Source organism: Danio aesculapii, chromosome 13 (assembly GCF_903798145.1).
Source record: "Danio aesculapii chromosome 13, fDanAes4.1, whole genome shotgun sequence".
Classification (NCBI taxonomy): Eukaryota; Metazoa; Chordata; class Actinopteri; order Cypriniformes; family Danionidae; genus Danio; species Danio aesculapii.
This window is the reverse complement of record NC_079447.1, coordinates 2397851-2410578: the sequence shown is the minus strand read 5'-3', so window position 1 is coordinate 2410578 and position 12728 is coordinate 2397851. Positions and strand designations below refer to the sequence as shown.

The following is a 12728-nucleotide window of genomic DNA, read 5'->3' as shown; positions in this document are numbered from 1 at the left end:
GACAATTATGAAAATTATGAAAAATATTGAAATATGAAAACTCGGCCTTAAAGTCCGCATGAACCGGAAGCTGTGACCTTTTTTTTGTTCATATTGTGACAGTTCCTAGAGGAAAAATATTAAATGAGAAAACAGTGGGCGTGGCTTGTTTGTTCTACTGCGAGCTGATTGGATGTAGTAAAGTACGCGTTTCATTCAGAAAGATGGGGAAAAGGGTTTGGGGAGAGTTATTACAACCTAACAGACTCCTCCTCCTGATCACCATTTCTGTTTGTTGCCAAAACTGACAGCTGGAGGGGCGTGGTTATGTATGCTAGCCACGCCCACTACATCAGACAGACCTAATCTGAGAATTTAACCTAAAACAAACATTTTCAGATTTTAATTTTAGATTACAAGAGCAAACACTTTTTATTTCTTAATGACATGCACAGATTAATTGTTCAGCACAAAACTAGCAATGTGAGCTAACTAAATCAATATGGTTAGTTCTGATTTCACGTGTACTTTAAATGCATCTTCACTGTCTTGTGAAAATGGTCCATTATGATTCAGCAAAGCCTGACATTTTAGAAATGTAAAGTAAGTGTCTCACCCACGACTTTGAGCTGGAGGCAGAATGAGCTCTGTCCGGCTTTATTAGAGGCGATGCATGTGTACGTCCCATCATCCGCTTGCGTCAGAGGGTCAATCACCAGAGAATGGATCCCGTTTTCTCGCACCAGCATCCGGTGAGTTACGTCTGGATAAATAGGCTTGCCGTTCAGAAGCCACATGATCTCCGGATGAGGCAGTCCACTCACCTGAACACACACAACATGACACTGCAACTTCTGCACACTTTCCATAATCCAATAAGTTATGTATTATTAGCCCTCCTGAATTATTAGCTCCCCTGTATATTTTTTCCCCAATTTCTGTTTAACGGAGAGCAGATTTCATCAACATATTTCTGCACATAATAGTTTTAATAACTCATCTCTAATAACTGATTTATTTTCTCTTTGTCATGATGACAGTAAATAATATTAGATTAGATATTCTTCAAGACTTAAACAGCTTAAAGTGACATTTAAAGACTTAACTAGGTTAATTAGGGTAAAGTTAGAGTAATTAGGCAAGTCATTGTATAACAGTGGTTTGTTCTGGAGACAATCCAAAACTAATATTGCTGAAGGAGGCTAATAATATTGACCTTAAAATGGCTTTAAAACAATTAAAAACTGCTTTTATTCTAGCTGAAATAAAACAAATAAGACTTTCTCCAGAAGAAAAAATATTATAGGAAATACTGTGAAAAATTTTTCACAGGAGGGTAAATAATTTTGACTTCAACTGTATATGCACAGCTGGGGATTTTCAGCCCCTGATAAACGTCTGGTGAAAGGTTGATGTGGCTGTTTTCCATTTCATTTGGTTTCTTTTACAGGATTGATAGTGTAATTTAATTAAAACATGGTCCGTTAAATAGATTTAAGCATTTATTTAGTTAAAATGAGTGTTTAAAAAAAAAAGTGTAAAATGAGATGAAAGGCTGTTTAAACACAAGTGTCATCAGGAGCAGCAGACGAGCACAGAAACTCTATTAAAAATGAGTGGGCTTATCCAAAATTAAACATTCTTATTATAATTATCTTTATAATAATGCATGGGAATAATTCAGCAAGTCATATCGCATATAATTAGGCAAATAATATTGATCCAAGCATTTTTGAATATTTTTAAAATATTTTTTATTCCAGCCAAACTAAAAGAAACAAGATTTTCTCCAGAATATAAATCTTCATTCATTTTCCTTCATCTTAGTCCATTATTTATCAGGGGTCACCACAGCGGAATGAACCGCCAACTATTCCAGAATGTTTTACACAGTACATGCCCTTCCAGCTGCTAAAATATAAATATAATTCAGATAATTAAATTCATTTAAATATATGTATTTATTTTTAGTTTATATGCAAATATAAAATATATACTGTATATAAACAAATAAAAATAATTACATATATTTAAATTAGGGTGGCGCAGTGGCTCAGTGGGTAGCGCTGTTGCTTCACAGCAAGAAGGTCGCTGGTTCGAGCCTCAGCTGGGTCAGTTGGCGTTTCTGTGTAGAGTTTGCATGTTCTCCCCGTGTTGGCGTGGGTTTCCTCCAGGTGCTCCGGTTTCCCCCACAGTCCAAAAACATGCGCTATAGGTGAATTGGGTAGGCTAAATTGGCCATGGTGTATGTGTGTGAATGAGAGTGTATGGGTGTTTCCCAGTGATGGGTTGCAGCTGGAAAGGCATCCATTGCGTACAACATGTGCTGGATAAGTTGGCGGTTCGTTCCGCTGTAGCGACCCCTGATTAATAAAAAGACTGAGCCAAAATGAAAAATGAATAAATGAATATTTAAATTATATTATATAAATTATATATCTATTCTTTCTTTTTTATTTGTGTGTATATAAATGCATAGTCATTATACGCATTAATATGCAAAAACTATTCACCATAAACAAACATACACAAATACAAACTTTAATTTTGGATGTGATTCATTGTAATTAATGATTGCACAGCACTAGATCATTAATGTTTTGCTTTAGATCCTGCAGTACCTTGCAGTCCAGCCTACAGAGGCGTCCCTCATGAGCCAACATGTCTCCTGGAGCCTGCAGGAAGTGCGGACGGAAGAAACGCTCTTGAGTCGGCTCTCCCTCCACTTCCTGTACACGCGCTCGCACCCTGAGGAAATACAGGTGGAGTTAAAGCAGAAATATTAGCTCAATAGCGCACCTATCATGCAAATGTCACCTTTATAAGAGGTTTATACACAGTTATGTGGCAGCAGTGTGTGAATATAACCAGCCTCTAATGGTAAACAACTATTAATTCAATTAATAGTTCTCCCTTTCTCCCTTTGTACGTGTCATCAGAAGGGGAAAGCCCCGCCCACTAGTGCCTATTTCTCCCTCATTAGCATAAACAGCAGCCCTGAGTGAGAAGCAGCCGTCTGTCCATTAGCCATTCGAGTGTTTGAGCTGCTGAAGATAATGTCAGCATAGACTAAGAGGATTATAGATGTGGAGTTTTAGATGAAGCACACAAAAAGAAAATATTTTGAAAAACGCTGGAAACCTGTAACCATTGACTACCATAGTATTTGTTTTTCCTGCTATTGATGTCAATGGTGATTGATTTATAACAATTTTTAAAATGTCTTTAATGTGCAATATAATCTAAAATAATGTGCACCTTTGGTAAGGCAGCTTTGGATTGATAATTATTGTGATATGTGCTATACAAATAAACTTTAATTAAATAAAAATGTGAGAATGAGTGTGTATGGGTGTTTCCCAGCACTGGGTTGCAGCTGAAAGGGCATCCGCTGTGTGAAAAATATGTGATATGTGACCCCTGATAAATAAGGCACTAAGCTGAAGGAAAATTAATGAAATATCTTCCTTTTGTGTTCATCAGAAGAAAGAAACTCAAAGGTTTGAAAGCACTAGAGGGAGAGTAAATAATGAGTACATTTTCAACTTTGGGTGAACTATCCCTTAAAACTGAGCAAAACTGACCTCTGAGAGTGAACCACAGGTCGGTTTCGCACAGGTCCTGTCTGCACAATCAGATGGCCAGAGCAGCTTATTCGACCCTGTGGATGTAAAAACAGGCTGCAGGTTTCATGTCAAATTTAAGACCTTTTTTAGACCATTATGTATTAAATTTCAGACTTATACAAGGCAAAACACTAAGGTTTTTTCTAATGGCCAGTGCAAAAGATCCTTTTTTAAACAGTGGTTCTGATGGTGAACTCCAGCTTGTTTTTACCTGTGGATTTGCTGCCATGACTGTGTAATTGCCGTCATCATCATTTGTGACGGTGTCTATGTGTAAAGAGCAGGTCCCATCACCCTCTCTGATTTTCCTGTAGTGCTCGTTCTTCTTCAAAATCTGCTTTCCATCCTTAAACCAGTAGACCTGGGAGAAAATTACAAAATAAAAGTCCATTAACAGGTTTGGAGATGCTTATATACTTAAAGCTGAAGAACAAATGATTCACGCTCCTGTCAATATTTTAATCTTCTTCAAATATTTCCCAGAGCAAGGACATTTTTCACAATTATTTTGTATTATTTTATTCCTCTGGAGAAAGTCTTATTTCTTTTAGTTTGGCTGGCATAAAAACTTTAAGCTGAATACTAGCATCTTGCAAAATAAATAAAGATATTATGTACTGTCAGTGTGGCAAAATAAATAAAATTAGTAAGTAGAAATTAGTTATTAAAACCACTATGCTTAAAATTATGCTATCCAAAGCGACTTACAAATGAGGACAAGGAAGCAATTTACACAACTATAAGAGCAGCAGTGAACAAGTGCTATAGACAAGTTTCAGGCGTGTAAAAGTCTAAGAAGCAAAACATTAGTAGAAATTTTTTTTTTTTTTTTTTTTTTTTTTTTTTTAATAGAGAGAGAGAGAGAGAGAGAGAGAAAGAGGGCTCAGTTAGTGGTATAGCCAGAGAGGCAATTGCAGATTAGGAGGAAAAGTGGAGACTAAACAGTTGCGTTTTTAGTCGTTTCTTGAAGACAGCAAGTGACTCGGCTGTTCTGATGTAGTTAGGGAGTTCATTCCACCAACTGGGCAGATTGAATGTGAGAGTTCGGGAAAGTGATTTCTTCCCTCTTTGGGATGGAACAACGAGGCGACGTTCATTCACAGAACGCAAGTTTCTGGAGGGCACATATATCTGCAGAAGTGAGAGCAGATACGAAGGAGCACAGCTAGAGGTCACTTTGTAAGCAAACATCAGAGCTTTGAATTTGATGCGGGCAGCAACTGGAAGCCAGTGCAAACGGGTGAGTAGCGGAGTGACATGTGCTCTTTTGGGTTCATCAAAGACCACTCGTGCTGCTGCGTTCTGAAGCAGCTGAAGAGGTTTGATAGAACTAGCTGGAAGCTCGGCTAGTAGAGAGTTGCAATAGTCCAGTTTGGAGAGGACAAGAGCTTGAACAATGAGTTGAGCTGTATGTTCAGATAGGAAGGGTCGGACCTTTCTGATGTTGTAGAGTGCGAACCTGCAAGATCGGGCAGTTCTAGAAATGTGGTCAGAGAATTTCAGTTGGTCATCAATCGTAACTCCAAGGCTTTTTACCATTTTGGATGCAGTGATGGTTGCTCCATCCATCTGGATTGAAAAGTTATGGTGAAGGGTCGGGTTGGCAGAGACTTCAAGCATTTCCGTTTTCATGAGGTTAAGCTGGAGATGATGATCTTGCATCCAGAGTGAAATGTCTGACAGGCAGGCTGAAATGCGAGCTGGAACCGAGGGATCATCAGGGTGGAAAGAGAGGTATAGCTGGGTGTCATCAGCATAGCAGTGGTAGGAAAAACCATGTTTCTGGATGACTGTTCCTAAAGATGCCGTGTAGATAGAGAAGAGAAGTGGTCCAAGCACAGAGCCCTGAGGTACCCCAGTGTATAGATGCTGTAGGTTGGACACCTCTCCCCTCCACGACACCCTGAATGACCTGTCCGAGAGGTAGGAACTGAACCATTGAATAACAGTGCCTGTGACGCCCAGTGACTCAAGCGTAGATAGCAGGATCTGGTGGTTTACAGTGTCAAAAGCAGCTGATAAATCCAGCAAGATGAGGACAGATGATTTAGAGTCTGCTTTAGCCAGTCTGAGGTCCTCCACGACCGAGAGCAGGGCAGTCTCAGTTGAGTGGCCTTTCTTAAAGCCAGATTGCTTGTTGTCCATGAGGTTGTTTTGAGTAAGAAAGTCTAGGACTTGATTGAACACTACTTTCTCCAAAATCTTGGCCATGAATGGAAGCAGGGATACCGGTCGGTAGTTTTCAAGTAGCGTTTGATCCAGGTTGGGTTTCTTTAGCAGAGGGGTTACCCTAGCCTGCTTAAATGAAGTAGGGAATAGACCAGAGTCAAGAGATGTGTTAATTATGTGAGTCAGTGTTGGTAAGACTGCAGGAGAGATGGCTTGCAGGAGATGAGAGGGAATGGGATCTAGCGGACAGGTGGTTGCATGGCTTGATAGCACGAGATTGGACACCTCAGACTCAGAGAGCTGGGAGAAAGAGGTGAGCGTGTGTGGTGTTGGTGGTGTATCTTGCGTGTTTGTTGTAGGTGCAGCAAATTGAGCACTGATTTTTGCAGTTTTGGTATAAAAGAATGTAGCAAAGTCATCAGTAGTGAGTGTGGAGGATGCGGGTGGAGGAGGAGGGTGAAGGAGGGATGAAAATGTTTTAAAAAGCAAGCGAGGATTGGTGGCACTGTTGACTTTCTGACGGAAGTATGTCTGCTTTGCAGAAGTAACCTCAGTCGAGAAAGAAGACAGAAGAGTTTGGTATGTTATGAGCTGTTCAGGATTTTTTGTTTTTCGCCAGCTTCTCTCAGCAGCCCGAAGTTTTGAGCGATGCTCACGGAGAACATCAGAGAGCCAGGGTGCAGGAGGACTGGCTCGGGTTGGTCTGGATGTCAGAGGGCATAGTCTGTCTAGACATGATGTTAGCGTGGAGCAGAGTGTATCAGTTGCACTGTTCGTATCAAGTGCACACTTAATATACTGTATATATTCATGCTCTGTTTATATTATTATTTAAAGGTATTATGATTGAGTAGGTCTGTCAAATTTGATATTTGTTTGCTTATCTTTATTTCCATAGCTTTACTGTAGATTCTACAGGAAATTGTTAACAGTGTGTGCTACTTCCCAATTTGCATACTATCCATCCTAAATAGTATTCGAAAAGGTTCCTGCATGCTTTCCTATTTCCATCAGAAATTTGCAGTGTGAAGCTGCAGTCACACTGGGCTTTTCCTCCCATAGACTTCCATTCATGAGCACGCGAATGCGCCAGACCGGAAACGCAAGGTCATGCGTCAAGTTTCGCATGTTGCTGCTGTGCAAAGTTCAAGCTTGGTGAACTCTGACCTGCGAAATCGCATCACTTGACTGCGTGAGACCAATCGAGGATCAAAACACGACCTCTCTAGATAGAAATTTAAAACATGGAGCAAATCACTCGCTTTTTTTAATGTCTAATCATCTTGTTTAATCCCGCCCCTTTTCGCAGCGCCGTACGACAGAATTTCGCACACACAAAGCCCAGTGTGACCATAGCTTAAAACCATCCGTACTCTATAAATATATAACCGCTAATATTGCCCACAATACATTGAGCCTTGGATGTGAATTTCATTAGAACTACAAATTCGGGGGGAAAGGTGTAAACCACGGGTGTCCAAAGTCGGTCCTAAAGGGCCGGTGTCCTGCATAGTTTAGCTCCAACTTTCTTCAACACACCCCTGGAAGTTTCTAGTATACCTTAGAAAGAGCTTGATTAGCTGGTTCAGGTGTGTTTAATTGGGGTTGGAACTAAAATATGCAAAAAACCGGCCCTCCAGGACCGACTTTGGACACCCCTGGTGTAAACAAACTACAAACACAGCGGACAAAGTGTAAGTCACATAAGCTCAAACTCGCTACTGAATGAGTCCATCATGATAATGCCGTTGATGCTAATGTTTTCCCCTCTTTAACACACAGTCTATCATCATAGCAGACTGATATAGTCTGTGAATAATATGCCCTTAAAACTAACTGCAGAATAAACAGCTGAATGTAATGTAAAGTTTATGATGGCCGCCAGTTCTCCTAATCTCTCAGAGTAGCATGTTCAATATAAAACAATTTGTCAGACAGAATACAGCCTGTGCTCCATCCTTTATCAATACTAATAAATAAAATATGCAAAGATACTTATTTTTAAAATACTAATTTATTATCATCAATGATTTCTTTTAGAAATCTGTTAAAACTTATAAATTAAAAATTGAAAATATTAAATTAAAAACATTAAAGAATAAACAAGTGCTCACTTGAGGTTAGCAAAAAGCAAATATTAACTAAAGCTAGAAAGAAACAAAACAAAACCAACAGGAGCAAAAGCATGGCCCTCTACAAGAGAACACTGCTGGCTTTTATAGAGGGAAAACCAGGTGTTCCCAATTTTGCAGATGAGTCTCTGTCCTTCCCGCTTCGGCCAATCAGTGGGTTGGTCTAAGACAGGGGTCACCAATCTCAGTCCCGGAGGGCCGGTGTCCCTGCAGGGTTTAGCTCCAACTTGCCTCAACACACCTGCCTGGGTGTTTCAAGTATACCTAGTAAGACCTTGATTAGCTTGTTCAGGTGTGTTTGATTAGGGTTGGAGCTAAAATCTGCAGGACACCGGCCCTCCAGGAACAAGTTTGGTGACCCCTGGTCTAAGAGACTCGTCACAAAGCCTACAAGCATTAAACAAACTGGCCAGTACATTCAGTACAGTCACAATTTGGCCATTTGAATAAAAATAGAAATTCAAAAATAATAATAATCCAACTTTTGGTCTTTCAAACCCCCCTGGCTACAGGCCTGAGTATTTAATTTAACTTAATAAATTGTATGAAGAGAGGTTTAATTAATAATATATTTTAATAGCAGTTAAATAATTAACAGCAATATATATATATATATATATATATATATCTTTTTTTTTTGTATTTACCCGTCCCCACCAATGTCAAGTTCAAACCTACGCCATTGATCTAATATTTTAATATACCTCCTCCTGTTAAAGTCTGCATGAACCGGAAGCTGCGGCCGTTTTTTTGTTCATATTGTGACGCAGTTCCTTGAGAAGCTAAATATTGAATGAGAAAAGCAGTGGGCGTGGCTTGTTTTTTCTACTGGGAGCTGATTGGATGGGGACAGACTCCTCCTGCTCACCAATTCTGTTTGTTGTCAAAACTGACAACTGGAGGGGCGGGGTAAAGTATGCTAGCCCCTCCTACTACCTCAGACAGACCGAATCTGAGAATTTAACTGAAAACAAACAGGAAGTGCGTTTTCAGATTTCAATTAAAGATTACAGGGGAGACATCTTTTTGTTTCTTAATGACATGCACAGATTAATTGTTCAGCACAAAACTAGCAATGCGAGCTAACTAAATCAATATGGTTAGTTCTGATTTCATGTGTACTACAAAAACTCACTTTAGGAATAGGAATTCCCACAACTTTACATGTGAATGTGACGGGAATCCCTTCCACAGCCCTGAAGTGCTTGAGTTTCTTGTCAAAAATGGGCGCGATGCATTTCCCGGTGGGAATTTCATCATGTTGAACTTCATCATCCGACTCCTCTACCGGAGTTCTCTCCAAACGAAACTCAATCTCACTCATCAGCCTCTGCTCAAAACTCGACACCTTGTACTCCTACAAAAACACACAATTACAATTGATTAAATTACACTAATTGATCATGAATGCAGCTTGTTTTCATGCATAAAAAATAAATAATAGCTTAGTACACTGCAAAAAAAAAGAAGAGTTTTTGTCTTGTTCTAGTCCAAATATCTAATATTAATATCTTCTTAAATATCTTCTTAATCAAGAAGCATTTTCTAGACAAGCAAAACATATAGTCTTGTTTTGCAAAATAATATGCCAAAATTAAATGATTTTTTTGTTAAAACAGGATAAATAATCTGCCAATGGGATAAGGAAAATAATCCTATTTAAAAAATGAAAAACAATATTATTTTGCTTACCCTATTGGCAGATTATTTTGCTTGTTTTAAGGAAAAACTCACTTAATTTTGGCATATATTTCGCAAAACAAGACTATATGTTTTGCTTGTCTAGAAAATGCTTCTTGATTTACATAGTTTTATATATTTGGACAAGAAACAAAAACAAAAACTCCAAGTAAGAAAAGCTTTTTTAGCAATGTATGTCTTTTTCCCCTCAGAATGCTAGCTCATAGTACAGATATAATTAAACTACACATATTAGAAAATGTAGGATGTACGGGATGTTAGTATTTGCAGTGTAAACCAATATGAAGTAGGCTTTGTGAAGTTAATACAACATTAGAGCATTTAAAAGTAATTGCTTTTCTTTGTAAGTTTAATGAAGAATGAGCTCAGATGTACTTATTTTAAACGCCTGGGAAATAAATTCTTTTGTGATAGAAATATTATTTTTGTGTAAAAAAAGGTAATTGTGACAAAAAGTCATAATTTAGAGAACAAGTGAGAACTGCAAAACATATAAACACTTTCATATGATAGCAATTCTGCTATCATATGAAAAATAGCAGAATTGCAAACATGTAAATGTACAAATGTAAACACAAATTATAAAATATATTAGAAGTGAATAACTTGGAATTGCGAAATCTAAAGTATTTTTGACATTTTATTTATCTATTATAGAATAAATGGCAGAAACAAGCTTCAATATTTTCTAAGGGTTAGAGAAAGGATGAAAAATGGCCACATAAATATAAATTATGAGCGTTATCCATGCAATATTAAAGCCCCCTTTGATTTTATTTTTTTTTCTTTTTTAACTATTTCCCAAATGATGTTTAACAGAGCAAAGAAATTTTCACAGTATGTCTGATAATATTTTTTCTTCTGGAGAAAGTCTTATTTGTTTTATTTCAGCTAGAATAAAAGCAGTTTTTAAATCGATGGTCTGCATGAACAAACCATCGTTATACAATCCCTTGCCTAATTACCCTAACCTGCCTAATTAACCTAATTAACCTAGTTAAGCCTTTAAATGTCACTTTAAACAGTATAGAAGTGTCTTGAAGAATATCTAGTCTAATATTATTTACTGTCATCATGGCAAAGAGAAAATAAATCAGTTATTAGAGATGACTTATTAAATATATTATGATTAGAAATGTGTTGAAGAAATCTGCTCTCCGTTAAACAGAAATTCGGGAAAAAATAAACAGGGGGCTAATAATACAGGGGGGCTAATAATTCTGACTTCAACTATATATATAGCCACATTTACAATAAAGTTTCATTAGTTAATGTATTTACTCACATGAACTAATTATGAGCAATACTTGTACAGCATACAGTAATTATAGTTCATAATTTAATAATGCATTAACATCCGATTTCATGCTTGTCAACTTTACCTAATGCACCTAAAGTTAACATGAACTTACAATGAACAACTGTATTTTCATTAACTAACATGAACAAATACTGTAATGCATGTGTTGTTCTATGGAGGACCAGGAGTGCCGATTAATCAAACAATAAAAAGGTGTATTAATAAATCATTTAAAATGCATTTAAATGCAGATTTTAAATAAACACAATTAAATAAATCCATTTATTTGTCCATTAATTGTCTATTTAAATTATGATTGATTTCTACACATTTTAACGCTTTAATTAATAAATTAATAATTTGATTCTTCATTTTATTTCTAACGGGCACTCCTGGTCCTCCCTATATTGTCCATTGTTAGCTCATGTTAGTTAATTCATTAGCTAACATTAACTAATACAACCAACTAAACTCAATCCAGAATTGCAGGTACATTTCAAGCCTTTTCCATTCATTTTCCTTAAACTTAAATGATATACAAAACAAATATAAAATTGAATCCATTATGAATGTCAAATAATGCAAAATGCTTAAATGTGATACAGGATATTTGATTCTGTCACTAATTGTTGTTGAACGTATGCTTAAACCTATTAAAGCACTACACTCTCAGAAAAAAAGGTACACAGAGGTACAAATAATGTTCCTTAAGGAACAGTTTTGTACCTTTGTAAAAGTTGTACCTTATATGGTACAGAAAAGACCTCTTGATATTCAATTGAATTGATATTCAATTCAATTCATGTTTATTCCTATAGAGCTTTTCACAATATAGATTGTGTCAAAGCAGCTTAACATATAGTTCTAGTACAGTCCAGATTTCAGAGTTGAAGTTCAGTTTAGTTCAGTTCAGTGTGGTTTAAATTTAACTGCTGTAAGTCCAAACACTGAAGAGCAAATCCATTAATGTGCAGCTCCACAAGTCCTGAACCAAGCAAGCCAGCGGCGACAGTGGAGGAACAAACTTCACCGATTGACGAAGTGAAGGGGGGAAAAAAACCTCGAGAGAAATTAGGCTCTGATACTGTTCTATAACTTTCATAGTACAACTGAAATGAAGGTGCACAATTGTCTCATAAAAAAGGTACATACGTGTTGGACAACTCCTTCTTTATAACAATATCTATGAAAGTAAATATGACTGAAAAGGCAAAGTGATTTTATGAATAATTTCCATATTAAAACATAAATTATCATTTAAAAGTTTAAAGAAACTCATAAACATTCATTATTAAGCTCTATAAAACAAAACTACTGGTAAAGCAAAACTATAGGTATTGTAAGCTAAACATTGCAGGCATTTTTTAATAAACTTTTGGTAAGCATTTACTGATAAATACAGTTTCATTATTGATATTCGCACCTTTTGGCAAAAGTCCTGCACATGCAAAGTGTTCATGCAGACATTTCAGTATTGTAAAACTAATCAAACATTGTGCATATCTCATTACAATACTCTTGCAGAATTCTATTTCTGTTTCAAAATTAAGTAAATTAACTTAACGTTTAAGTGATTACAAAGGTATGAAAAAATGTTTTATATTGTAGATGGGAGAATGTGTTTCTGTAACATTTCTGTCAAAAGTGTTGTGAAATGTTTAGCAAAAATAGATCTTTTTATTTATGTTAAAGTATGTTTTATTCTTTATTGTAAATGGAAAAGGTGCATTCACACAAAAATAAACTTTGTTTAAAAACATTGTTTAAAATGATGTTTTATATTGACTGTAAATAAATTGACCCATTCTGGATACAGCAAAA

The 12728-nt window shown here is 36.7% G+C and overlaps 1 protein-coding gene across 1 annotated transcript in view; it reads right to left on the bottom strand.

Annotated features, from left to right (window-relative positions):
* mypn (myopalladin) overlaps window positions 1-12728 on the bottom strand; it is a 74314-nt gene that overhangs the window by 11023 nt on the left and 50563 nt on the right. The window contains 5 exon segments of the mRNA XM_056470339.1: window positions 596-803; window positions 2601-2727; window positions 3564-3640; window positions 3817-3966; window positions 9042-9263. Of these exon segments, the coding sequence (XP_056326314.1) occupies window positions 596-803; window positions 2601-2727; window positions 3564-3640; window positions 3817-3966; window positions 9042-9263 (784 nt within the window).